The sequence below is a fragment of the Lagopus leucura genome, unplaced genomic scaffold, assembly GCF_019238085.1.
Source record: "Lagopus leucura isolate 7727_CA_CO unplaced genomic scaffold, USGS_WTPT01 Super-Scaffold_100157, whole genome shotgun sequence".
Classification (NCBI taxonomy): domain Eukaryota; kingdom Metazoa; phylum Chordata; class Aves; order Galliformes; family Phasianidae; genus Lagopus; species Lagopus leucura.
Window position 1 is genome coordinate 31,261,128 of NW_024962334.1, and position 25,535 is coordinate 31,286,662.

The window sequence follows — 25,535 nt, forward strand, 5'->3', positions numbered from 1 at the left end:
TAATGATTAGTATGGTTTAAATGGCTCACAAGTTTTGCAGAAGTGTTGTGTCACATTGCTGTTTTATAATACATTGGAATAATTCAAAAGGCCTTTTCATTTCACAACATTTTCTCATTATTTCCTGGTTCTGAAGCTGTATTACTTTTCTCATATTTATCATTTCTGCGGCAAGGCGAGGGGACCCTTCTGGAGGAGGAGCCTCAAATGCTGCTGAAATCAGAAATATACAGTTCTCAAAATTTATGGGAAATAGACTGTATTGGCACAAGGACTCCACTTTAAATTTTCTCTCTTTTTTTTTTTTTTGTCTTCACATTTTAACCACAACACGTCTGTAAAACAGAATTCTGGAATCGTGACTTCTTAAAGCACTGCTCTGCTGAGCTGAGAAATCATTTTACCTTCACAAAACTGCTCTGGCAGCTTCCATCGCTATATGGGATCTGGAAGTTATTGTGGAAGATCATCTCCAGGTGTTTGCTTTCATGCGTAATGATGGTCCACGTGCATCTGGTGTTCATGGGAAAGTTTTGAGGCCAATGAGGAGATCTGATCATACCACTGTCTGAATGAATGATCCCACCACATCCTAGAGAAATGAGAAACAAGTGAGAGAAATGTTAAAATATTTCCTGTTCTCTGAATGTCTGCTTGCTTCTGTGGCTGCAAGGCTGAGAGAGGAGAAGCCCCAGTGCCCATCCAGATTCATCTTTTCCTTAATTTCCCTTCTCCCAGCCCTGCAGCAGGAAGGTAACTTCACTCAAGAAGCTATCTCCCTGTGTTTCACTTTCTTCACAAGTTCTCTCTCCTTGCCATTTGATATCCTTTTGCTCTGGCCCATCCATGTGCCCCTGACAACGAGAAGTGAATGTTGCTTACATAAAGAGTAAACATCAGAAATAAATTAATAAGGAGTTTCTCCCAAAATTGCACAAGTTCCTTCCTGCACAACATGGTATGCATATAATGACTGACAGCGATCTAGAGAAGTACTCTGGGGAAAGAAAAACTTAAATCTATGCCGATCCCTTGTTTTTCTCATCCCATATCACGAAAATATTCCAGTTTCCCATGTGAATCTACTCAGGCTATACCCATTCGCCCAGGGCAAAGCAGTGACATCTCCTCCAGCCCAGGCAGTCCTGTGTATCTCTGTAAGATTAGGAAGAGGGCTAAAAACCATGCCTTTAAGAATTGTTAACAGATTGGTTTATAAAAGGGAATAGCTAATCATGGCTTTGCTGCATCTCATGTTCCTGTACATAAGCTGGGTTAATGTAAAACACACTTGCAGGTACACTGCCAAGAATCTTACTTTTCCTCAATTAAAATTATATATATATTAGTTTTAAAAGGAAGATTTTATTATTTATTTTTCTGTGTTAGATCGTGGCAATTGTGTTTTGGGTAGGAATTTGAAGGCATGTTTTGCTCATACATCCAGAATGCAAACCCAGAGTTTCTTGGTACACAAAGGAGAAGAAAGTTGAGGAAGGGAAAGAAGGTATCCAAAAGAAAAAAGAAATCTTCACAGAGAGAATACTGACTATGCACACACCATGTGTGCACTGGTGTCCACTGTATCAGTGGAGGCCGGCCTTCCTTGTGCATGAAATCTCAGTGACAAGACTGAAAAGTGTCAAAACCTGCTTACACAGTGTATACTCACGCAAGCACAAATTATTACTATGTGTAAGAATACACTCCCTTTATCAGGCAGTCACCAACACTCAACTCAGGCACGTTAACTGCCTGTGTGGATCATTAGATCATTAACTGATGGAAAGCTAATCAGCAGCAGCCAGGACTGCAGCTGGAGGTGATCGTGGAGAAAGCATTGCGTGCTCTATGCTGAGGCAGGAAGATGCACTGAATTCTTCCCTGCCACTAATTGTCATATCTAGACTTGCAGTTAGTCACCTCCTCCTGGACAGTGTGCAGATGGTGAATCACCTTCATTTTTTATATTCAAAGAGATTATATTTACAACAGTTAGTTTCCACAGGGGGAAGACAGCTTCTTAAAATGTACCAATTTAGTCCTGCATGCACACCAACATCTCCATTAAAGTTAGAAGTTTTAAGGCTGCTGAGTCATAAGTGCTCTTTAAGAATTTCTGCCTGCTTCTGTTTTGAAACTGATCTCTTTCCAGTTTCAAATGCTTAAACCAAATCAAATTGTGAAACAAATAATGTTTGAGAAATCAATGTCTCACAGTTGCTGACAATAGATACCACTGCTGGAAGGATAATGAGCATGAGATCAATTTACAGGATCAAGAAATTGCCAGTAGGAGGCTTAAAAAGCACATCTTTCCAAAATTTATTTTTATTGTGTGAGATTAATAAACACGAGCTTAAAACTATTTTAATACTAGCTTCTCTCAGGAACGCTGAAGATGTTGACAAGTATTTATTTTGTTCTGTGATACAAACTTAATTAAAGAGGAAGAATCCAGTTTCACCTTGCACTTGAAAAGTGCAGGGTAGATATCATGTATTGCTGTGCTAGACCAAGAAAAAAACAGTAATTTTTTTCTTACCTAGAGATTCTGCTGTCCATGTTGCGTAAAACCCACCTCCTTGAATTGAGTGGTCAGAGTTAAAGATAACCAGTAGTTTGTTGGAGCCTGACTGAATGATCCCAGGGGATTTGTTTCCACAGTACCTTCCTATGACAGGAGACCCAGGAGTGCCACCATTCAGGATAGTAACAGAGTCCCACTTACAAAGTGAATGATTTTCAACATGGAAGGCTGTAAAATTGAGCTGCCAACAGACAAAAGCGAAGTTCAGAACTTAGCACTGGTGGAGAGTTAGAGCAATTCCAGTCAGGTCCTGTGACCGTTCTAGTACAACAGTTCTGGGCTATGCTCAGAAGTCTGAGACAGACTTCACCTTTATGCTTTCCTGTAAGTTTTCCTTGGATTCTTGCTGCTGTAAGTAACAGCAGGTACTTATCATGAAGACTGAAATGAAACAGAAACATGCAAGTTCAAAACAGGGAATATTTGGATTTAATCATATGTTTGAAGTTGAATACGTCCTTCAGAACAGTCTCAAATATATACAAATACTGAACTGCTCTCCTGCTCTCAAAGCTTCTCATTATGGGAGTATAAGTAGTTATATAAGCAGAAAGATAAGGCTTTTTTTCTTCTATTGCTTTGAATCAAAACACTTAGCAGTTGCTAAAAATAATGCTAGTTGCTATTAAGTCTGAGAGAAACAGTTGCATGGTTGGTTCCTGTGGGTCTGAACTCATCACGTAATAAACTAGGCTGGAAAGGCATGTATTGCTGCTTTCTCCCTCCCCCACTGATAACTGTTTGTCCTTCCATTGATATGCACACAGGAAGGATTTCCAGTTTAAGGTATAGATTGTTGACCTAGTAGATTCCTGATTTGTTGATGTTGCAGTACTGAGGTGTGGTAATGGCTGCCTGGCCAATAAGGCGCGCATTTTTTCTTCTACCACTTCCAGAATTGGAATCTCTGTGATGAAAAGGTTTAGCAAATACATACAAATTCTTTCTGTAACTGTTTACATCTATTCATTTGTAAAAGAGCTCTGCCTGAGCAAAGACCAAATAAAAATCTAGCTTAAATTTTTCAAGTCTGGAACTTTACCAGATGGTGGCATATAATAGAAAAGGTCTGCCTGCCTTCACTGAGTAGAAGGCTACTCCATCCTTTGAAATTTAAGATTAGTTCTGCTTTAAACAAACTTGTGGATATTTAAACTTTTTCATTCTACTAAAATCATGCTGTAAATGAGCAAACGTGTAGTCAGTTATCAAAATATCACGCAACAAAATAATTAGGACTCTGGGTTTGCACTTTTTTTTGATGCTTTGTAGTTGTAAACAAAGAAAACATGACAGGAAAATAGCTAAAGCCATTACACATGAAAATCTGCAATGTATTTTGACAAAATTGTTTTTCAGATTTTTTTTTCTGACCTAGACCTCAAATGTTGCGATTTTGAGCTGTTCTCAAAGGATCAGTCAAATAGTTCAGCGAGTGAAGTCTAACACTGCTTTAAAGGCACTTAAATTGGTGTCTCAGCAGTGTGGCTGAATGAGGTAGCACCACAGGAGGTATTTACATTTATTAAGATATTAGGGTACATCACTGACATAATTTATACCAGTAACATATTATCTTCTAAGTAACTATTAAGATGCAGAACTAACTTTCCAGTGTCTTCTAGCGTTTCTGCAAAAGCGCAAAAGCACATTTATTCTCACAACAGTGAGCACATCCACGCACATCTAATAGAAGGAGTTATCTTCCTACAGATAGAAAGGCATTGTTTTGAAGGGGAAATCAGCACTATGGCTTTGAGGTCAAGATAGATACAAATCTATTTTCCAAAAAGCACAACCTAAGTTAGTTGTTTCACACTCTTCCATAAATAAAACAGAGGGGGAAATTTTTCATTCCTCCACATTTCTGATTTTCCAAATTATCTCAAATCTCTTCTCCAAAATTCAGAGGGTGCTTTTTCACATTGCCAGTCAGGCACACAGTCGTGGCATTATTACTCACAGTGATGGTTTCACCTTCAGGGGCTTCCAACAGCCAGGAGCAGTGATTCAGGTTGCCATATGGCTCTGGGTAATTAGGACTTGAGATAAATCCCCTTTCGTCTGACTGTATACCACCACAGGCTGAAGAAAAGAAAGTAACATTTCAATACACTGAACACTATAAGCAAGTGACTGGAATATTATTCACCCTGAAGCAGTACTAAAATATAATTAGACTGATACAGGTGATTTTGGATGGCACATGCATGGGTGAATAATTTATTGGGAAAGCCCAAGTTTTAAAACCTTTGTCACTGAATTAACACTGAATTAATTTGTCACTGAGTAAACAGATGAATGACCTTGAGAGTTCACACTTATTCTGACACTTAGTATAGCTCTGCAAAACCTTTGGCAACTAACACTCACAGATGCCTTTTCTGCCTTATCTTCCATTTGTTTATCTCAGACTTAGGAAGCAAACTGGTACCATTCTTGGGCCAGCATAATCGAAACAAAAAGTTGTGTGTGTGTCTAGATAACCCCCAAGGCTAAATTCAGCTGTGACAGAAAGAATAGCTGTGCTGGGCCATAAATGGCAAAGTGGTGTAATTTGCACTGATATGGCTCTAAGTCGATTTCAAAACGAGTGCAAGGGTTCAAGAAGCAGAACACATCTCAGCCGTGCTAGCAGTCTGGAGGCCTATTTGTAGTGAGTCAAACTTGGCTGGTATTGCCTGTTATGCCCCTATTCCCAAGAGCAGACAGCTGTTCTAAGTGTTGCAGTGCATTGCAAAAACTAAATGTGGTTCAGGGAATGGGATCAAAGAAGTAGAAAATAAATCTGAAAGCTAATTTCTAGCATATGTTTGCTTCAAATGGATATAAATAGTTGCAGAAATTACAGAGCTTCTGAGGATCTCTTTGAGAGCTGATCCCATGGTATGAATTTTCAGTATCACCAAATGAATGGCATTTTCCTTAGCAAAGGCAATAGTCTGTCAAGTCATTTACCTTCAAATACGTAATGGCCCAAGAATCCTTTATCTTCTGTGCTTTCATCACTTACAAAGTGTACCCAAACCTGGTGTGCAGCTATCACAAGTGGCACTGATGGTGCGGCCTGACCACAGAGCCTGGCTATTAGATCTCCATCAGCATCCCCTGAGCAAACAAAGAAATACACTTTTTGAATCCTGAAACAGGTACAGAAACATAAAGGAGTACATAGGGAAAACATGCATTTTATTTTATTTTGACTAGAAAAAATGAAGTATATACTACAACAGTTCAATCTGATTATTTGTTATGTTATATACTTAGAGTGCTATGGCTCATTGACACGATCTAAATCTCTTTGACAGTGTTCTCCTCAAAGCTATATTAATTATTCTTTTAATATCTTGAGCTCCTTCTCTCCTTTCTCTGACATCCTGCACGCTTTTGTTTTGTATGACTCATCAGCAACAGGTATACAGAAGTTTTGGGGCAGAATGAAGGGCAGAGACGGCCCAAGGACCTTACTGCATGGAAGGCTATTGAGCCTTTGCACTCATGGCATCCATCATTAAAGTCAACAGGGATTTTGAGTTTTCTACAGTGTAAGGATATGCTCCAAGAGCAAGCCATCACTGCTGTATTAATGGTGTGAATCTCTTTCCCATGTACTGTTCTGTGCATAGCAAACAAAAACAAAAAAAAACACCAGTGTTTGCTGAAATCATCAAAATCACAAAGGAAAGCATGACAGAGACAGAAGCACTTCTGCTCATGCTGTTGTAAGCTCTTATTCCATCATAGTGGTAGAAGTATCTGTTCCTGTTTATTACTGATATACATTGAGGAGAAGGAAAATAACTGTAATAGTGTACCTCAAGACAGCCAGATAATGCTATTCCTAAGTCTGCTTTTCTAATAACAGTGTGTTGGTCTTAAACCTATCTATTCAATAGCATCTCCTAACTCCATGCAGAATGGCAGGCTGTTCTTGCAAAGTCAAGAGAGCAGAAAGGAGAAACTGTGGGCATTGTTCAAAGCTCAAGCATGGTTATTCCAGATAACAAAGGCTGAGTAGCTTCATCCTTCTGTCACATGTAGTGACACAGCCCACCACTGGAAATGCCTTGCACCCCAAGGATAAAAGATGTCATATACATTTTTTTAAAGAGACAACTACACAGGCTAAACTGTTCCATTTCTTTTTTTTTTTTTTAATGGATAACTTGTAATAATTTCACACAAACATCTCAGCTTCATTAGGGTTGCTGGATGACTTCCTGCTGAACTGGATTTTCCAGAAATTCATATCTACTCTGCTGGGAAACTCAGCATCTACCAGAATTTGCCGATATCCTGCACCATCTGCTTCTCATGGCTTATTAAAAGTAACTTGTCAGCATGCAGAGCAGAATTAGTGCAGTTTCCCAAGAGACTGCTCTTGGGAAACTGAAGATCCACTAGTATGGATATGGATAGAATGTGCTAAATAGAATTGCTATTTAGATCACAAAAATGTATAGTGCAAAAAAAAAGACTGACTTTGTATTTATTTATTTATTTTGTTTTTTTGTTTGTATTGCCTGGAGGTCTATGGTTCACAATAAAGCAAGGCTAGCAAAAACTGATGAGTAGCTGATCAGAAACATTTTGTAACATATTTTTCAGAGTTTTTTTTTATTACTTCCCAGTTCCAGTGCATTGTGGGAAGGAATTGTTAGACTTTGCAGCAGTGCATGCTTTGGCTCTGCACATGATAAACTGATGCAATGCAGCCAAGTTATCTCATTCAAATTAATTCAAAGAGCATGTAACAGATTCCTGCTCACGGACCCCAACCTTTCAGGAACAATTTCCTGGTAAATTAGAACCTGCTCTCACTGGGACTTACAGATTTATCCTTTCAAGAGGACAGCTGGAGCTTTCATACTACATTTAGCATTAGCTTAGTGATTTTCATATGACATTTCCAGTTGCTTTTTATTGTGGATAACTAAACATACCCAAAGATGAAGAGATATTACTGGTAATAACTTTGTTACTGTTTTTCTTTTTAAATGCTTTAGTCTGTATTTTGTGATAAAACATCACAGGAAATACTAATTTCCTTTTGGAAAATCACCTTACAGTTTACAAACTGGAGTACATAGCCAAGAGCCTATGAATAATTAAAGCATTCTTTAATCCACTTCTGCTGTCCCTGGGAAATCTTAAGAGCAAGAAGAGAATAGGCTATGGACAAAATAATTTTTTTAATGACTTCTCCCTGACTGCATTCTTCCAAAGGATCTGAGGTGAAATTCATACTGTATGTATTGCAAACACCACAGAACAATTTATAATCCAAGGATTTATACTCTATTTTTGAATTTTCTGTCCTGAAAGAGTGATGAGATCCACACATCCATTGCCCTGGTATTGAAATCCCACTACTGGTCTAAAAGGCAACATGGGAGGCATGCATATGAACACTCTCTCAAATGGACAGACCCTACAACAGTCAGTCTCTGCGAATACATGGACAAGATTTGGTACATAGTTGCACAACTAGAATCTTGATAAGCTTAATCCCTTCTCCTGAACATACCAACCTATACGTAACTCTAAGTAGTCGTACTGGCAGTCCTGGTGATGTTCCAAGTGGAAATCCTCAAAAGAGATATATATGGAGGAGTTGTAGCGGGAGGGATTTTCAATGGTCCATTCACAGTTCAGTTTACTTGTGTAATTCTTAACACCATCATAACCAGGAGAAGAGAAATTCCCACCTGTATCTCCCATCAGAGTTCCACCACAAACTGCAGAAATAATATAATTTATTTTAAAATAGTAGTGATTCTTGTACAAACAGAACACCCATCCCTGTCCATAATGCCCAGCATAAGAGGATTCTTACCTTGGAAGCTATTTGCAAATCTTTAAAACATGTGTAAAGTGAAGAAAGAACTGTTACTCACAGCATGAACATATTTCAACAGCACCATCAATGCAACAAGCATTAGCTAACTTTGTGAAAAAAATCTCATTACAGTTCCAACTCAGTACTGCTCAGCTTCTAACCATTCCCTAATTCTAAATTCAAGAGAATATTTTTCTGGAATATACCCTCAAGAGCAGCACACCCATGCTAGAGTAGGATGTACATGTGGGGGAAGTTTGAAAGACTTAAGGCTCTTGTACTAAAGGTCTGCCAATCATCTCCCTGGAGGCTACACTTGCAAAAGTAGGTTAGCAGAACTCTTTCACAAGTTACAGGAAATTAATTACCCCCATGAGTAATAAGGAAACACTTGAATTATTCAAGTAGATTAAGCAGTATGCCTTTTAGATTTCTTCATGGAATAGGCCTACTTCAGATCATCTCTAACACAGGACTAAACACAAAACAATAAATCAGTAGTGAGAGTAAGGACTGTGATTCAGCAGAGGTTGTTCTTTTGATTTGAAGCCCATAACTCCAAGAGATTCCCCATTTTTTCCAAGTCCTTCCAACTAATTAAAGACATGATATACACCCATCCAGAAATGTGAGGGAGAGAAAAAGGTATCAGAGATCTGTTAGCTGCTTCACTCATTTTTGTCATGCACCAGCAATTTAGTTATGAAATGAATCATTTAATTCAAACACACAACTTACCTGAATCTTCACTGGATGTGTATGAGACGCTGAAGCCTCTGGTTGCATGGGACACATCTGTCACCAAAACAACTTTCATAGTGTTTCCAGAGGATTTCACCTCAGTGCCTGGGTTTACCTCACCACACAGCTTGACCAGACGAGGAGAGTTCTGTCTGAGGCCATTGTAAACCTGTTGGGTCAAAATAACTCTTGTGAGATACATTCTTATGAGCATCTCCTGTAACATACAACAGTGCTTCATCTCTTTAACACAAAGTTCATTGATGTCTCTCACAGCAGGTTGGCTCCCAGATCTGCTGAAAACCTCAGAACAAACTTCCACTGACTTGAGTAGATAAGGCTTCAAAGTAAAGCATCAAAAATTCCTTGCTTATTTTGTCAAAAGTCAAACATAACAAACACAAACTGTTTCAAAATTTGAACGGTTTGTTTAGGAAAGAAAACAATATTTTAGTTAAATATTTAGAGCTTCAGTCTAAAGCTACCGATCATGTTCATTTCACTGCAAATGATCATATTTGATTTCTTTTTAAAACAAATGTCATCTTTATAAAAAATGTCCTAAAAATATTCAGTGCTGATGGGCATTTTTGATTAATGCAAACATTTCACTTTTTGCTGATTCAGATGTAATTTGCACAGTTTCTTCCACAGACTTTAAATTTGCACAGTTTCTTTCACAGACTTTAGCCTAGGACTTAATTTTTTTCTTTCTAGTACAATTTCAGCAAGGTAGAAAAGACATTTCCCACTGAGATTTGGAATAAGTGCTGAAGGCACATCAAGTAGCATGACAGATATTCCTTTAAAAGATACTACTTCATTATTCAATAAAAAGCCATTCCTTATGGTCTGTCTAAAGACCCATAGAGGAAAACAAGGGAAGACCACCCACAAATCACCAGGAAAAGCTCCCTCACTCCCTCACATTTGTACATGAGCTACCTTCTGATCATGGTAAAACTAAACCCTGCGCTGCTAACTTGAACAAATGAGAAACTGAATACTCAGAGCTCAGGTTACAGGTAATATGTAGGGAACTCTGCCTTGCTGGAGAAGAAAGGCTAGGGATGAGATAGATGCTGACAGAGAGTAATGTGACCATGTTAGTGCTGCATGGTGAGAACCTTGCAGACCCTGCAGCAAACATACCTGGACATCCATAAGAGACTAGGGGAGCTGGAGGTACCTCTACCCACTGTTAAAGTAATGACACTGAAGCCTGGTTCTTCAAGTCCGCCCCTCTGCCTGGTTCATGAATTCCAGAATGTCCATACTTTAAAATTAGCAGATGTGACCCAGCAGAGCTAACTTTCATTTATCTGTTTCCTCTGGATGAAATTGTGATTTGTCTTAAAATCAGATGTAGACATAAATGACCACTCAGCTGTATTAAGTTCTGTATTCCATCTTCACACGCAATACTCACAGCCACATAATCTGATGAGCACCTCCAGTGTTCTTCAGTTCTCATATCATTAATGGTTAGGATGACACGTCGGCCTTCTTCTACTGTGATCCTCCATTCACACACTCGATTATGTGGGTATGGGTTGGGATAGTTTGGTGAAGTAAACGTTCCAACAGGGGCAGAAAAATCCCCACCGCATTCTGGAATACCCAGATAATATTGGGACATTGTTCATAGAGTTAAAAGGAAAAAAAATGTTCCCATCAATAATGCAAGAAATAGAGATCCTGAAAGCTTGATTTGTTATGCCTATTCTCTTCATACATTTGTCTAACAGCTGAGTTCCTCAGTTCTTATTCATCCATAAAAGCAGCTGAATGTTAATAGGCCATAGCAACTCTAATTATTAACACGTCCTTCTCCGAAGGGTTTATGTCAGACTTCAGAAGCCTGAGTGACCCTCGGGCTTTGTTGCAAAGCAATACAAGCCTCTTAATGTGGCTGTATTGAGATATTATTGAGATATACTGCCTTTCAGATGACTAGACAGGGCCTTAGTGTAATGATGAAAGGATGTATTTTTCCTCTGCTTGGAGGTAGAGGAGTAGAGAAAAAGCCACAAGGGACTTTAAGCAGTGCTTTTTCAGTACAGTTGTTTTATTTGTTCCCATCTTTGCTATGAATATAAAATGATACTCTGATGAAAAAATATTAAACGTCTTGAGTATACGCATTTTTCTTCTGTGACTAATGGTGTAAACTTGCCAGTCTATACTTGGTTTTCTCTTCAAATACAGAGATAGAGTTCAATGGAGTATAGTGGGAGAGTTAGTCTCTTTCTTCATCCTCACAGACTCCTATAGAATAGTCTAATCTCTGTATCCACCTGCATTTAATTTTTGCTAATACAGTTTCTCTTCTGCATAACAGGGTTCTGGGAGTGAAAGAACATTCCTTTGGATTCTGTTTCTTACTCTGTTATTTTACTGCAGAAGATGAAGGATAAGGAAGCTTTCAGATGAAGTTACAAGGAATTTAAAAAAGGGTAGACAGGAGATATTTTCAAGACAACTACTGCAAACAGTTTATTTAAAAGGTACCAGATTATTTTTTTTTTATTTTTCACTTTGAGGATTATTGAATGTTGGAATAGGTTGTCCAGAGAGGTTTTGGAGTGTCTGCTCCTGAGGACATTCAAAACTCAACTGGACACATTCTTGGTCAGCCTGCTCTATCTGATCCTGCTTGAGTGGTTGAACATTTCTTACAACCTCAGTGCCTCTGCAGTTTTGTGATGCTGCTATCATGAATCATCACTGATGTTAAGACTGGAAAGATATTTTCCTTAGAAAGTCAAAATTTCTAAGGAAAACAATCTGGTATGCTAAACTATGTTATGAGAGCATATTTCTGCAAGGTGGTGATTCACTTCTTCTGGACAAGAACTCTCCAAAGGAGAAGGATAAACCTCTCAGTTTCTACATGATCAGCTCCTTTCCTCCCAAATTAACTAATTTTGAGAACAAATAAATTATACCTTTTAATGTAGGAAAACAAAACAAAGCATTACCTCCGAACTACTGCCTTTAGGGAGATCTAAGAATATCACTGACCTTAAAAGATGGAAAAGAATAACATAAAGGAATATCATAGATTTTCTTTACCTTCCTCCATCTCATTAAGATGTCCTGTATGGCAGGACATCCCTGGAGTGGCTGCTGCAGAGAAAAAGTGCAGAGAAGCATGCTTTGCTGTTTGAAACCTATCACTGAAAGCATCGTCTCCTTTACAGGGACTGCTTACCTTTCAAAGTTTTGGCTAAGCAGTAACCAGAGAGCTCTATTTTTACTTTATCTAGCAATGAATTTGAAGAGCAAATATACATCCTAAAACAACTGATCTACAATGTACGCTTTACTAGACTATGTACTGGGCAGTATGTTTCTGCCCTGAAAGTAACTTGCAGCTTTGCAAATCCAACCTTCAGTACTGGAATCAAAGCGCAGTCTGAATCCTCGGGCATTTATTGATCCATCAGCGACGAATTTGACATAAGCAAAACTGTCAGAGGTATCCACAGCATCAGGGAGAGTGTTACCACAGTACCGGCCCAACAAATTTCCTGTAAAAATCAAATACAGAAATACAATTTTTTATCAAATATGTTATTTCTATTTCCATTTATACTGATGGACCACATTAAGTAAACTAGTAAAATCAGTTTACTTCTGGGAAATTGCTGGGAAAGGTTTTGTTTGCCTTTCAACCAGCAAGGCAGACAGGAGCAAACACTGTACATTCAAAAGGGGCACCATATGCTCAATGAGGAATGCTTTCAGGAACCTCTGGTGAGGTTTCTCAGCATTGCGAGGAAAGAGAGGACAAACAATGAAAAAACTCTCAAACCAGAAGCATTGTACTCTCGTATCTCCACAAAGTCATTTGCACATTCAGAGGTGCTTTGAATATCCAGGTCTTCCAGTGTGATGGTAAGATAGTGGCCCCTCGGCCCCTGCAGAAACCATTCACAGAGTAGGTCATCCGGATAGTGAAGGTCAGGATATCCCACGCTTTCAATGATACCAGTTTGTCCTGCCACTGTACCGCCACAGGGAGCTGCAAAAGCAAGAACTAGGCTGATTGAAGGAGCTCAGACAGACAAGCAGTTTTTCAGAAGAAAGCTCAAAACCTAAAACTAAGGCACAAGCAGCTTATTCTGTAGCTGTGGGGTAATACATTTAGAATTGCTTTCTGACCAAAAATCCCACGTTTTCTTTTTAATTCAACCAGTTGAATTTGTTCTGTTTGTCATATGCACCACTTGCATTGCAGGCAGCCCTTCCCATCTGCCTCCCATTTATTTGAATAAACTCACAGATTTCAAGGACCATGTCTAATTTCTACCTATATCCATATATATCCAGTTCTTCTGAAAAAGATAAAAAAAAAAAACCCTCACGTTCAATGTATGGAAATCTGTATCAACTACTATTCATAAAGAAACTTAGTTTGCTAAAAGTGGATCTAAACGTTTTGTTACTGGCAAAAAGTAATTGCTGATTTGTGTCTAAAGCTATGATTCAAATTCCTCTTCTATTTCCTGCAGTCCCTTCCTGTTTAGATACCTCTCCTTGTGATGGAATGATGGAGTGGTTCATGAGGAAGAAACTGCATAATTCAGGAAGCGACTATTTACGATCAATTTGTGCTCTCTGAAAACTCACTTATCAGTGGTACCTGCAGTTATAAACTCATAATAACACAGTTCACAGAAAATAATACTCTCTGATAGAATATATTGGATCTTACAGTGTAGTCTGTGTGTCTGCCAGATACCTTTTCATGACAGTAAGAATGGTGTACGTACTGTCTGCTTTGAGAGATAAGTGCTTTGCTCCAGAATGACTGGCATAGAGTTGAGATGACTGTTTAAATCTTCTATGGATACATAAATGCATAATGGCTTAGTATACCAACATTTTCTGAGGTTTGAAGTTGCTTCATTTTTCAGCTTCAGAAATATCACAGTATGCTACATTGGCTTAAGGGCTTAAGATTTAACACAATCAGCAAAATCCTGTGTAAGGCAATAGCGTTCACTATTTCGCCTTTGAGAAATTGTCAGTCCAAGACTTTCCTATATGAGTAACACTAACATAATAGCCACTGACCTTTGAAGATCATTAAACTTATAAAAAAATAAAAGGTACCATATTTCTGACCTGACCAAATATTATTTTTTATTTTACATATTTGTTAGTGCTTTCTAATACTACTTTTTTGCACCTTGAAAGTAAATAATTTTAAAATTAAATTATGCCGCATGACTTCGTCCCCCTCACTGTTGTGCTACTGCTCCTTTGATAACTATCTTTGATGAGGGGTTACCCAGTCTTTATCTGCAGCAGATCTGTGATCAGTTTCCTGTTCATATTTCCATAATTTCCGTCTCTTGCTAGGTCCAGAACATGTGATGTTAATCCGTATGATGACTCTGATGTCATAGCCCTAACACTAATTGGAAGAAGTGTCTGCCAGTCCCACTCTTATGCATTGTTTAAGTTCCATTTAAAAAGCCAGGTAATTGAGACCAATATCTTCCCCAGTGTGAGAGAAATTGATAAATGGAAACATTACCAATTGAATATTTAGCATTGAATCCTACATGGGTGTCACTGCTGTCAGATCTGAATCTCAGGTACATGACAGCTCCCGAGGATCTCTGTGAGCCTGGCAACAAACTCCCACAAAGCTTGGCAAGGATAGGGGCACTCGAGTCAGCACCGTTACGTAGCTCTAGGTAACTTGATGTGCAGCTAGAATAAGAAAGAATTTTTTGTTCAGTGTTCAGCAGTAATTGTTTTAAACCATTTACATAAGTGTACAAAGCCACAGATCTGTAGGAAATTAGATCAGTTTTCATGCACTGTGACCAGGACAGAATCAACATGTTAATGATCAATGATAGTCATCCAGTATTTGAATCAAAAGAAGTGCTAGAAACACTGAGAAAGATTCGTTCAAATCCAGCCCATAATCAGACCAGATCTTACAAAAGTGTGTCCTTGGGAGGTTATGAACAACACTGAAGACAGTAGTTGTGACCATCTTTAACATGATTTTTTATTTTTTTTTCCAGCATTCAGCTATTAAGTCTCTTTAAGGATTGATACGTTAAAGAATAGATACAATACCAACTAAGAGAATAAAAATTCAAATATGGGAATATACATAGGTGGGCATAAAAAGACCTAAAACAACTAACAGCTTTGCCTTCAGAACGATGCAGCAGCCTGAGAAGACATCCTAGAATCCAGAAACAAAGAATACTTTTGGGATTCTCCTTCCTGCATCATTTTTTTCCTTAATATGGCCACACAGGTAAGGGTTGTTCTTGGTGTATACTGGCCTATCTCCAAATCAGTGAAGTTACATCACCTGGAAACTAGGCCTTGATTCATGCTTCAGGGAGTGGGATGCAAAACATGTTGACTCATTGAAAATCAGCAGATAAGTGGTGGTAATCAACTGGATTTAAAACTTGTTGATAGTCACAATGAAAATCTGAAAATGAAAAGACTTAAGGGCAAAGATTTTACTGAACACACCTTTTAAGTATGGATAACTCCTCCCTGTCTATAATATTTATCTGTATCATGCACTGCAATGTACAATAGTGAGTCAATAGCTTCAGTGATCTCTCTTAAATATTTCCCAATAATTTTTGATTGTAAAAATGGAAGTGCACTCTGGGAGGAATTAGAGAAAGTAACAGGGAAAGAAAAATTAGGATGAAGTCTCTGAAGAAACGCAGGCAAAATAATGTGGATATATACTTTGGTGAAGGTTCAATGTAAAACTGATCTTCAAATTGCAGTTCTACTGCATGTCCATTAGGAGCAGTTATGGTCCAGACACAGTCAGCGTGCGAGGGGTAATTGTTCGGATAGTTGGGGGAAGACGTATATCCACTGGGGTTGAAATCATTGATATAAATATTCCCTCCACAAGCTGGGAAAGAAAAGATTGCCAATAAAAAACAACAACACGTTAAGGAAATGGGTGAGGCATTGAAAATATGAGTCATCACTATATTCCAACAGTTTTCTTTCAGTGTCATATAGCTACATCAAAACTGAATGTTTTTTACTGCTTGCTATGGGAAATCATTTTAATGCAGTAGAACCCGATGTTCCCTATGTGCTACTGTTCACCTAGTTCTCCTCAATTCCAAATGCTCTGGTCCTTAAAATAAACCGCTTTAAGTCTTCCTTAGTTTGGCTTCTTAGCCAAGCACGAAACAGGCTTCTTGCCTTGTTCCCATCTCAGTTCTCAAAGCAAGAAAAGCCAGCAGGTCAGAGTCATCATTGTTACTGTGAATCATTTCCTACAACTGCTTTCCAAAAGTCAAAATGATTGAAATGCCTGTTTAATGCAATAATGAAGACATGAGAAATGCCAGTTAGAGCAAATATGAGGAGTAATTCTGGTCCTTCATCCTACAAAAATGCCTTCATTTTGATCAGAAGCTCTCTGCCAAAAAAAAAAAAAAAAAAGAAAGAAAAAAGAAAAAAAGAAAAAAAGGCTATTCTAACCATGCTGGTAAACACAGAGTTTTAGTCAAGCTTTCTAAACAGTTGAAATACTACGGTACAGCTTCACCCATTCTCTTTATGAATCCCCTACAGAAATGCTAGCAATGAATTCTCTGTGGCAATGGGGAAAAGTAGACAGAAAACAAGAAAACAAGCACTTAAAAGTTTGAGTACATTGACAGGTTGCCTTAGTTGTGATCAGTTACACTGATTAACAGCAGGTCTCCTGGTGTCCCAAGTGGCATGTGTCAGAAATATAGTGGAAAAACTGCAAATGTCAAATCCCTGATTTACTTCTGGAACTTGAGTCTTCATTCTATTTCATTCTTTAAAAATGTTAGCTCTGGCTAAATGTTGTTTTCTCAGCTGAGAGAAAAACTTGTGAGAAACGTTATCACCTTTCTAGACATACTAGAGTACATCATTCCTGACATAACTTAGCAGTTGCACTTGGTAGTGAATGTTTAAAATAATGTTCTGTTTCCAGGCTTTTTTTTTCCTTCCCTTTTCTGCATAAATAATGAACATCTCTACTTAATTTCAGAGGTTACACATGTTTCCCCACCCCAAGATAATTTTACTTTAATATCTTCAGTTTCAATGAGTTGCATCTGGTAGTCTTTACAAAGGAGAAATTTGAGAATACGATCAGAAGTCACAGACTAAAGAAAAAGAGAGGGTATTTTTGCAGACATCTGATTTCATTGACTTACATTCTGTCTGGGCTGGGATTTATAACAAAAACCCTCTTTAAGAGGAGAAATTACAATTTCTATCTGTTGAGTTACAGAACTCATGCTCATTTGCTAGACTTACCTAAACTCTTAGCCTCAAATTTCAGTTTGAATCCTTGACCCTCATTCCTGCTGTCAGAAATGAAGCGGACAAATAGCTGATTGTCTGTGGTGTACATGGTAGAGATGGGGCTGCTTCCACAAAAGCGTCCATTTCCCCTTCCAGATACCAAGGGTGGGGCAGAAGCATCGAGCCCATTCTTAAGCTAGAAGAAAAAAATTTGCTAAAGTCACACAAGCTTCGAGCACGCTCCATCTCAATGCTTCTAGCCACAGAGAAAAACAATTACCTAGTGTTTAACTAACGCACAGCAGTAAGTAAGACAGAAACAGAGAAATAATTTCTGTGGTACTTCAATTTTTTATTTCCATCTCTCAAGAATCTGGTCTGTTTCACTGCTACTAAAATCTGTAAGATTCAGAAGCTTTAATACTTTTGAGAATTTGGGACTTTGCTAATAACCTTACCTCTACGTAATCACCAGTGTTGCAGGAAGCATCCTCACTTTTAACCTGAAAAGGCTGTTCAAAATGGACAGTTATGATAAATCCAGAAGTTACCACTACACGCCAGGAACAATTCAGATTAGGAGTATAGTCCTGAGGGTAGCTGGGGGATGTGATCACACCCCTATCTTCATGCAAATAGCCTCCGCAACCTGAGAAAAAGGAGTTGAAGCAAAGAGAAAAGTATTAGTGTCAACTATTCAAATATTGATTCAGAAGAAAAGAAAACAACTGTCACAGGGAAGATGTTACAGGTAAAAGCAAATGTTGAAACAAATATTTGACAAGTTGAGGGCCAGAGAGCAATGCACAAAATGAAGGATCTCCCAAATACAATTTAATAGTTTGCAAGATGACTCAGACTAAACATCTTGACATTAAAAGTCAGTTCTCAGACTTAACAGACAAGTAAGCAAATAGCTATGCCATGGACCTCTCATGGAATGACTCTCATGATGTATGAGTTTATTGCTTTTAGCATGGACTAAACCACTATCACCTACTCAAGCTGATGGTAAAAAAAACTTCTCCCAGCTGTCTGTTTTCATAACATCTTCTTTGGTGCCTCAGCCTGTTCAGGAATCCGTTATCAACCATGGGTGCATGTGGGAAGGGTGTCACTGCAAACTGCTGACATTCCTGCAAGAACTTATGTACTCTCAATATCTGTCTATCTGTCTCTCTCTCTCTCTTTCTTTTTTTTTTTTTTTTTTTTTTTTTGTGTCTGTGCTTTGAGCCATTTGCTTTCATCTCTTAGTTGGATATTCTTTCTCTTTCTCCCTCAAAGTAAGCTGTTACAACCTTATGTGTATACACTTTTTTACTTCTGGAAAGTGACCACTCTGGTTGAATCATGCTTTGCTGCCTTACATTGCTGAGCAAATAGCAAATTTTATCTTTGCAGAGTCAGAGATTTTTTAATCTGTGTTTGTGAGAACTGGATAATCGATCTCTGTGATCAACTGCATAGATCATAGACAGATGATAAAAATGCCATCATTAGTTTTTTCCTACTCAGTTGTTAACAGCAAGACAGAAATTTATCTGGGAAAGAAGAGAAACAGATCTTACTTTTGTGATACGAGGCATTAAATCCAGCTCCAGTGACACTTGCATCTGACACGAAGTGGATGAACATTGTCTCTCCAGTTGATCTCACTGGGCCAGGAGGTTCTCGTCCACATACAGTAGCTAGCAATGGGGAAAGATCACTGTCTCCTGAAATCAAAAGAAAACGTAATAATTAATAATTAAAATCAGTTCACTTTGCCTTTTTTGTTTGCTGTGACTTTCCCACTTTCAGGCAGGGACTTTTAAAGACTTCTAATCCCTCACAGAGAAATATTTTTATAGATAACCAAACATTTTGCTATGCTTTGCTAGTTTTGTTTTAACTAGCGGAACATCTCAGTCTAGAGGAACAATACTGATGTAGATGCTGTTTCCATTGCTAACTAGATTACTTATGTTCCAGACACAGGTCCTAAGACATTCAATGTCTATTTCATCCTACTGGGGTAAGGCAAGATTGGCTTCTTACCATCTTGGATAGTAAGTCTGTCATAGTAGCACGAACTGTGAGATTCAATGTCCAGGGCCAGGATGTTAAACTCCACAGTGGACCCAGGAGCTCTGATAAGCCACACGCAGTCAGCAAAATTTCTATAGTTCGTGGGCCAGCCTGGCGAGTAGAGGAATGAAGGAGTTTCTTCACTTGTCACAGTCCCTCCGCATGCACCTATGATGTTCAAGAAGACAAAAATGTAAGCATCCTCTTTTTAAACTGAATATTTCACTTAATTTGACAGACCTTGTGTTAAGAACAATGGGAGCGCAATGATAAGGTGTGTAGTCAGAGGAAAGGATTTCTTCAAACATTGCTTCAGTTTGGACTAGGACTACAAAGCTTGAAATCGAGAACTATAAGGATTATACATATATATATTTTACTATGAAGAATATTTACGAAAGTACATAACAGAGACTGTACTTCAGAAAGGAATTTAGAACTTCTTCAGCTGAAATGCTTTTCTTTCTCCACTCCTAAAGTTTCAGCTTTAAGTTTCAGGCAAGATGGAGCTCCTTCAGTGATGTATGGTGGTTTAGTGCTCTCCCAGAATACAGAACATAAAAAAAATACATGCTGCCACCATGTTGTAGAGCTCCAGAGATCCCTAGAAATTTGTCTTTGGATTTAGAAAGAAGACACTGCACTATGTTCCAGACAGCCTTAACTTTCTCTTGCTGAACTTGCTCAGAGAAAACCAATGGTACAAGAAACACACCTCCTATCCTGTCAGGAGGTATTTCTCAAAAAGATTTGTGATCAGACCAAGCATATTCTCTCTAAGAGGTGTAGTCTAGCATCGGCTTCAGATCATAATGGCCAGTGATTTAAGAATGTTATTTCAAGAGAGATACTTTTTCATGAAAGCACATAACATGTTAGGTTTCATGAAATAGTAGTATGAAGAAAAATGCCCTTCCATCTACTTGCTTATTGATAAAGCACTATAAGACAGTGTATCTGAGAGTGCTTTGTAAATAGCTTAATATGACTATAACAGTGTTTCATTAAAATATCAATGAAAACTCTCAGTCAGTTAATAGTAAGGGCTTCTTCTTGTGGGGAGGATTTGTTCAAAGTTGTTTATATTTTGTTATTGCTGCAGTTCTATTTTTAAGTAAAGCACCATATATTACTGACTAGATCACTTTTGACCACATAGCACCCTGAAGACCCACCTCTAGCAATTGTGCGTGTGGGAGCAGAAGGCTCCATTGCATACCACTCTAAAAGAAAGCCTCTGCCAGTCACAGATGAATCTGTCTGGAACTGTATTGTCAGTGTGCTGCCAGAGGATTCAAAAGAAGCTGGATCTGCACCACAGTATGTTGCAATAGGACGGGAATGAATGGTGGGCCCATCGTATACCTGCAGTGAGAAAAAGACAGTGATGGTGTCATTCCTCACAGGGGAAGATTTTTATCTTCCTTCTACCCAGAAAGTCTCCAAGGAGAAAATCACCCTCTTTAAATGAGCAAGTAGGACTTGGATGATCTTTCATCAGAACCCAGTTAGAGAGAAAACCCTCTTACTAAAAGGGAACAGTATCTCCCCTTCCTTTGTATACAGTTAGATATAAAGCTTTCATGGAAGAAAGATCTGAATGGAACCCTGAATGGAATCAAACTAAACTCTTTCTCTATCACAGGGCTTCTCTTTGGGATGCTGACTTGCCTCCCACGTGAAAAAAAAGTCCAACAGAAGTACAACTTTGTTTCTTGCTAAGAAAAAAAACCCAATACCATGTACCAGAAAAAAATGATAGTCTTTGGGTGGTTTGATGTTCTGTTCTTTTTCCCAAGGAAAACTTGCATTTCAAATTCTGTCAAATAAATCCATAATAACATATTTCCATGTATTTATAAGCTAAATTCTTGGCTAGTTACAAGATGGTTCTCTTTTGTTGCTTTTCAAATTTATTTTTATTCTTGTCGTCTTTCCCCCAGTTAAAAAGGTGGGAAATACAAATATTAACATTAGACTGAAGATCTAATCCTTGATTCAGATCCTTGAGTAGCCCACTGGATGCCAGCTGATCTAAGAAACTCATTTTGCTCTCAGAGGGATGGACAAAGAAAGTCAGGCTAAATTAGAATAAAGAAGATGCCACTGAAATCTGGCATGAGATGAAGGAAAAAGTTCCATATCCTTTCTGAATCAATTGCTCCGTTTTGCTTTGCATTATGCTTACTTTGCTTTTTAGCCTGAAAAATGTTGTCTGTATTGTAGGAGGAAATTGTAAAGAGGAAGAGGTAACTTCCTACTGCCAAAAGCAAATTACTAATCCAGAGACAAAAAGAGGTGCAAGTAAGGGATTGTTCCTGGTAGTTTTTTAAAATAACTTAATTTTATAGGTATTGAGATGTCCATTATGGGCTTATTTTTAATATATTTCAAACTTACATGTTGGAAATAACTGTTAAAGAGTCAAAGAGTATTTCTTCCCATCTCTTATTGATATTATCATAATTATTGAAAAGATAACATGCCAAAACCAATGAGTCCCAATCAGATCCTTGGAAATTCTGCTTTATGTAAGATCCTCTATTCATCATTTTCATCAAAAATAACCAAAGTTTTAAAAAGTTTTACAATGAAATCACCTTTAGCTTGTCATAATAGCATCTGTAATGATTTTCAACATCCATCTCCAGGATACGGCCATGGATAACTTGTGAAGCATTGGTGCTTATCGTCCACTGGTAATTGGAATTGTGAGGGTAGCTTCTGGGCCACTGTGGTGAAGCTATTTGTCCTCTGTTTCCCACAATGTCACTTCCATACACTGAAAAACAAGAGACAGCTAATGCCTCTACTTCATATTTGAGCCATACGACTCTATTCATAGGAAAGGTGGGAATGTGACATTGCTAAATTCTCTCCTCATTACTGGACTTCGATGATCTGTAAGGTCTCTTCTAACCTAAGCCATTCTATGATTCTATGATTCTCATCCTGCCTACTCCATATTCATTTCTTCCCAAGATACATTAAATACAAAAAATTTGTGGGTTTTTTTCCCATGCAGTTTTTGTTTCTGAAAAGATAATATAATTAATTAAATATATACACACATCTTCTGTTATAGAAAAGATAGAATTTCATGTCTAATTCATCTGAATATAGTATATCTAGTATATTTACATACATACAAGCGTAGAGGATATTTTGCAACACATTTTAAATGAATTCACAACCCTGATGATATCAATGAACATTTTCTAATAGATATTGCAGAGCCAAAGACTGGCACTCTTTTTGATCGTTTTGGAAGTGTTATGAAACAATAATTTTCAATTAAGCAGCATTTACTTACAGTGTGAGAATGTGGCCCTGAAGCCAACACCAGTGCCTGAGCTGTCCGAGACAAATTTAACCCACAGGATATGACCAACAGAAGATGTATAATTTGAAGGTAAGGTGTCTCCGCAGAATTTCCCTGCCAGTGTGCCAGTAGCATTCCCTTCACGAATTTCCAGATAATCTTTGGTGCAGCCACTACTAGATTCCACTTGAAATTCTCTGTTGTGATACCAGCAGAAGAGCATTAGCAAACATATGACTGAAACATACTTCAGAGTTTGCCCTGCCAGCCTACAAATCCCCCTGTAGTTGTTATCCTACCCTATGAAGTGGACAGTAATCCTCCTGAGTTTGCTCACTCATTATCTGGTGGTGCTGCTGACCCAGTGCTTGGTCCTTTCTGCTCCCTTCTTTTATGACAGAGCTTCAGTTTGCAAAGTTAAAATTTCAAGAGTTCTCAAACCTTTTTAATATTAGTGAGTTCTCCATCAACCACCATGAAACACAGAAAGCCATAACATATAAAAGAGATTTGTAAGATTTTATAATCTCTAGTCAGACTTCAACACCTATTGAGTGCAGAAAATACCTTTGGCCTTAAAATCAGTTTGTAGCCTCTGTATGTGCGCATTATTTCAGTATATTCTCTGGTGAGAAAACAATTTCCAGAGGCCTAGATTCATTTGTTGTTCACATCTCAGAGCTCAAAAGTCCCTTTTCTCCAGAATTATTAAATATTACTGCTTCTCTGATGTCTCTGTGTTTCACATAGCTGGTTCTGAGTAAAAACTCTAAATTCTTCTTAATCAATTTTTACCTTAGAAAAGGGATAGGATTTAGTAACTAAACTCTACATTCTTAATTGTTGTACTGAACCAAATGCTGAACTCATTCTAAAAATCATTGCCTATTATTCTAAGTGAAGTGCTTCAGTTCAATCCAATATGCTTTCCATTACATGGCTATGAATCTATAGCAAAGATTCCAGCGAGCGCTTCTTACAGCTCATGCTCTAAAATATTTGTGCTTTCTGATTTTCTGGTAACAGTAACTCCCCTCCAGTGCTGAATACAGCCATAGGTGCTCAGGGTGCTGTTAAATGGCTCCAACCATTTGTGTGGATATGCTTCAGACAAATTTAATGCCAAATCTCAAATTGCAAGACAGGCATTTCTGTTCAGACTGAGCTGAAGAAAAGGAATACTTCATGCCAACAAAACTCTATAAAACTCTGATATTCAGTTAAATAAAATAAGTACTTCTTTCTAACACAACGACTCCGTGCTTTACAGTCTTTTAAGCTTGTTTTTCAACTGTATGTAACTACAGAAAAAGTGTCTGTATCTGTTAAATACCACTTTATATCTGAATATATGCTTTGCTGATAGTTTCTACTTTCCACTAGATTTCTGTTTTTGTTCTGAAAAGTTGTTATTCATTACGTTGCAGCAAATATTTTGGAAAATGTTTTCAGGCTGTAGTGCTTATTCTTTGCTTCAGTGAGTAAAAGAGAAATATATTGTCCTTTTCATTGCATTAATCAATCAGTATAGGCTTAGCAAATTGTACTTTATGTAGTCAGCAAGTTACTGAGTAAATTTTCTTTTTATCCTGGTTAACTGTAAATGCAAATTTGAAAAAAAACTTTATTTCTGCTGATCCCTGATAAACTTTGCAAAGGGTTGGTGCTCTGTTTCTTGGCATCAGCCACTCTTTGATGCTGAGAAACAGAGACTCAGAAATCCATATCATGGGTAAAAACCAACCCGACTCTCCTGGTAAAGGACTCCACACTGTTCTATGGACCACGTATGTCTTTTCTGTCTCGAGTCTTCAAAGGAAAGTTTTCTGAAGGAAGAAGTTCCTTTGAGATACTATTTTGCTCCCTGTTGCACTTTCACTGCTATAATTGATCTTACAGTTTGAGAAATTTTGAAGACTTTAATATAAATTCTTACTTTACAATCTGTGGAGTATTTGGACTCTTTATATGATTTAGCTGTATAATAAATACTACAATGAATCTGCTATTAAGAAAATAGTAGGAATTTCCTTCCTAAAGAGAAGGTAGAATAGCACTAAATTTCCTCTTCTTGTTTTTATGTGAGTGAAAACAGGCTTCTGCAGAATCCCATGCTGCTCAAACAATAAAAAAACTATTTATATAACACCGTATATGCCTTAATATGGTAAGCAATGAGTAAGAGAGAACACTGAATGCAAGCTGCCCCCAGCCACTGCTGTGTTCTCTTTCCAAGTGACTGTACAAGTATGTTTCAGCTTTATCATCTGGCAATTACATTTCCTAATAAACACAGAGCATCCTTCCTTTAGCTCTGTTAAAGGGGCTGAGTAATAACCCCTGGCAATGCATTTACATGAAGGACAGCTGCAGCCGGTTGCCAGGGGAGCTGAGAATTGTCCAGACACACTCGGTGTTGAGTGGATACGGCTCGGGATAGCCAGGGCTGTTGAAAGCTCCTCTGTCCATGTGGAAAGTACCTCCGCAAGCTGCAAGAATAAGGAGACAGCAGAGGCTTGAGAATGATGACAGTATACAAATACCTTGATGGAGCCAGAGCATTTGCTAATCAAGAACGCATTGTGTCTTGTCTTGCTGTTCTTTGATTTGTAGATATCCTTCCTAAAACCTCATCCAACAAGAGGAAAGGCAACAGGGGATTACAA

General features: G+C 38.1%; 1 protein-coding gene across 1 annotated transcript in view; it reads right to left on the reverse strand.

Moving 5' to 3' along the window:
- CUBN (cubilin) overlaps positions 1-25,535 on the reverse strand; it is a 139,914-nt gene that overhangs the window by 28,718 nt on the left and 85,661 nt on the right. The window contains exons 37-55 of the mRNA XM_042888520.1: positions 25,226-25,358; positions 22,861-23,066; positions 22,148-22,329; positions 20,723-20,912; positions 19,518-19,715; positions 19,049-19,195; positions 17,939-18,129; positions 17,493-17,676; positions 15,918-16,092; positions 14,719-14,897; positions 12,988-13,197; positions 12,563-12,703; positions 10,600-10,781; positions 9,168-9,339; positions 8,122-8,328; positions 5,549-5,698; positions 4,554-4,675; positions 2,546-2,771; positions 405-592 (exon numbers count right to left, since the gene is read on the reverse strand). Coding sequence (XP_042744454.1) covers positions 405-592; positions 2,546-2,771; positions 4,554-4,675; positions 5,549-5,698; positions 8,122-8,328; positions 9,168-9,339; positions 10,600-10,781; positions 12,563-12,703; positions 12,988-13,197; positions 14,719-14,897; positions 15,918-16,092; positions 17,493-17,676; positions 17,939-18,129; positions 19,049-19,195; positions 19,518-19,715; positions 20,723-20,912; positions 22,148-22,329; positions 22,861-23,066; positions 25,226-25,358 — 3,383 coding nt within the window. The remainder of the gene's footprint in view (positions 1-404; positions 593-2,545; positions 2,772-4,553; positions 4,676-5,548; positions 5,699-8,121; positions 8,329-9,167; positions 9,340-10,599; positions 10,782-12,562; positions 12,704-12,987; positions 13,198-14,718; positions 14,898-15,917; positions 16,093-17,492; positions 17,677-17,938; positions 18,130-19,048; positions 19,196-19,517; positions 19,716-20,722; positions 20,913-22,147; positions 22,330-22,860; positions 23,067-25,225; positions 25,359-25,535) is intronic.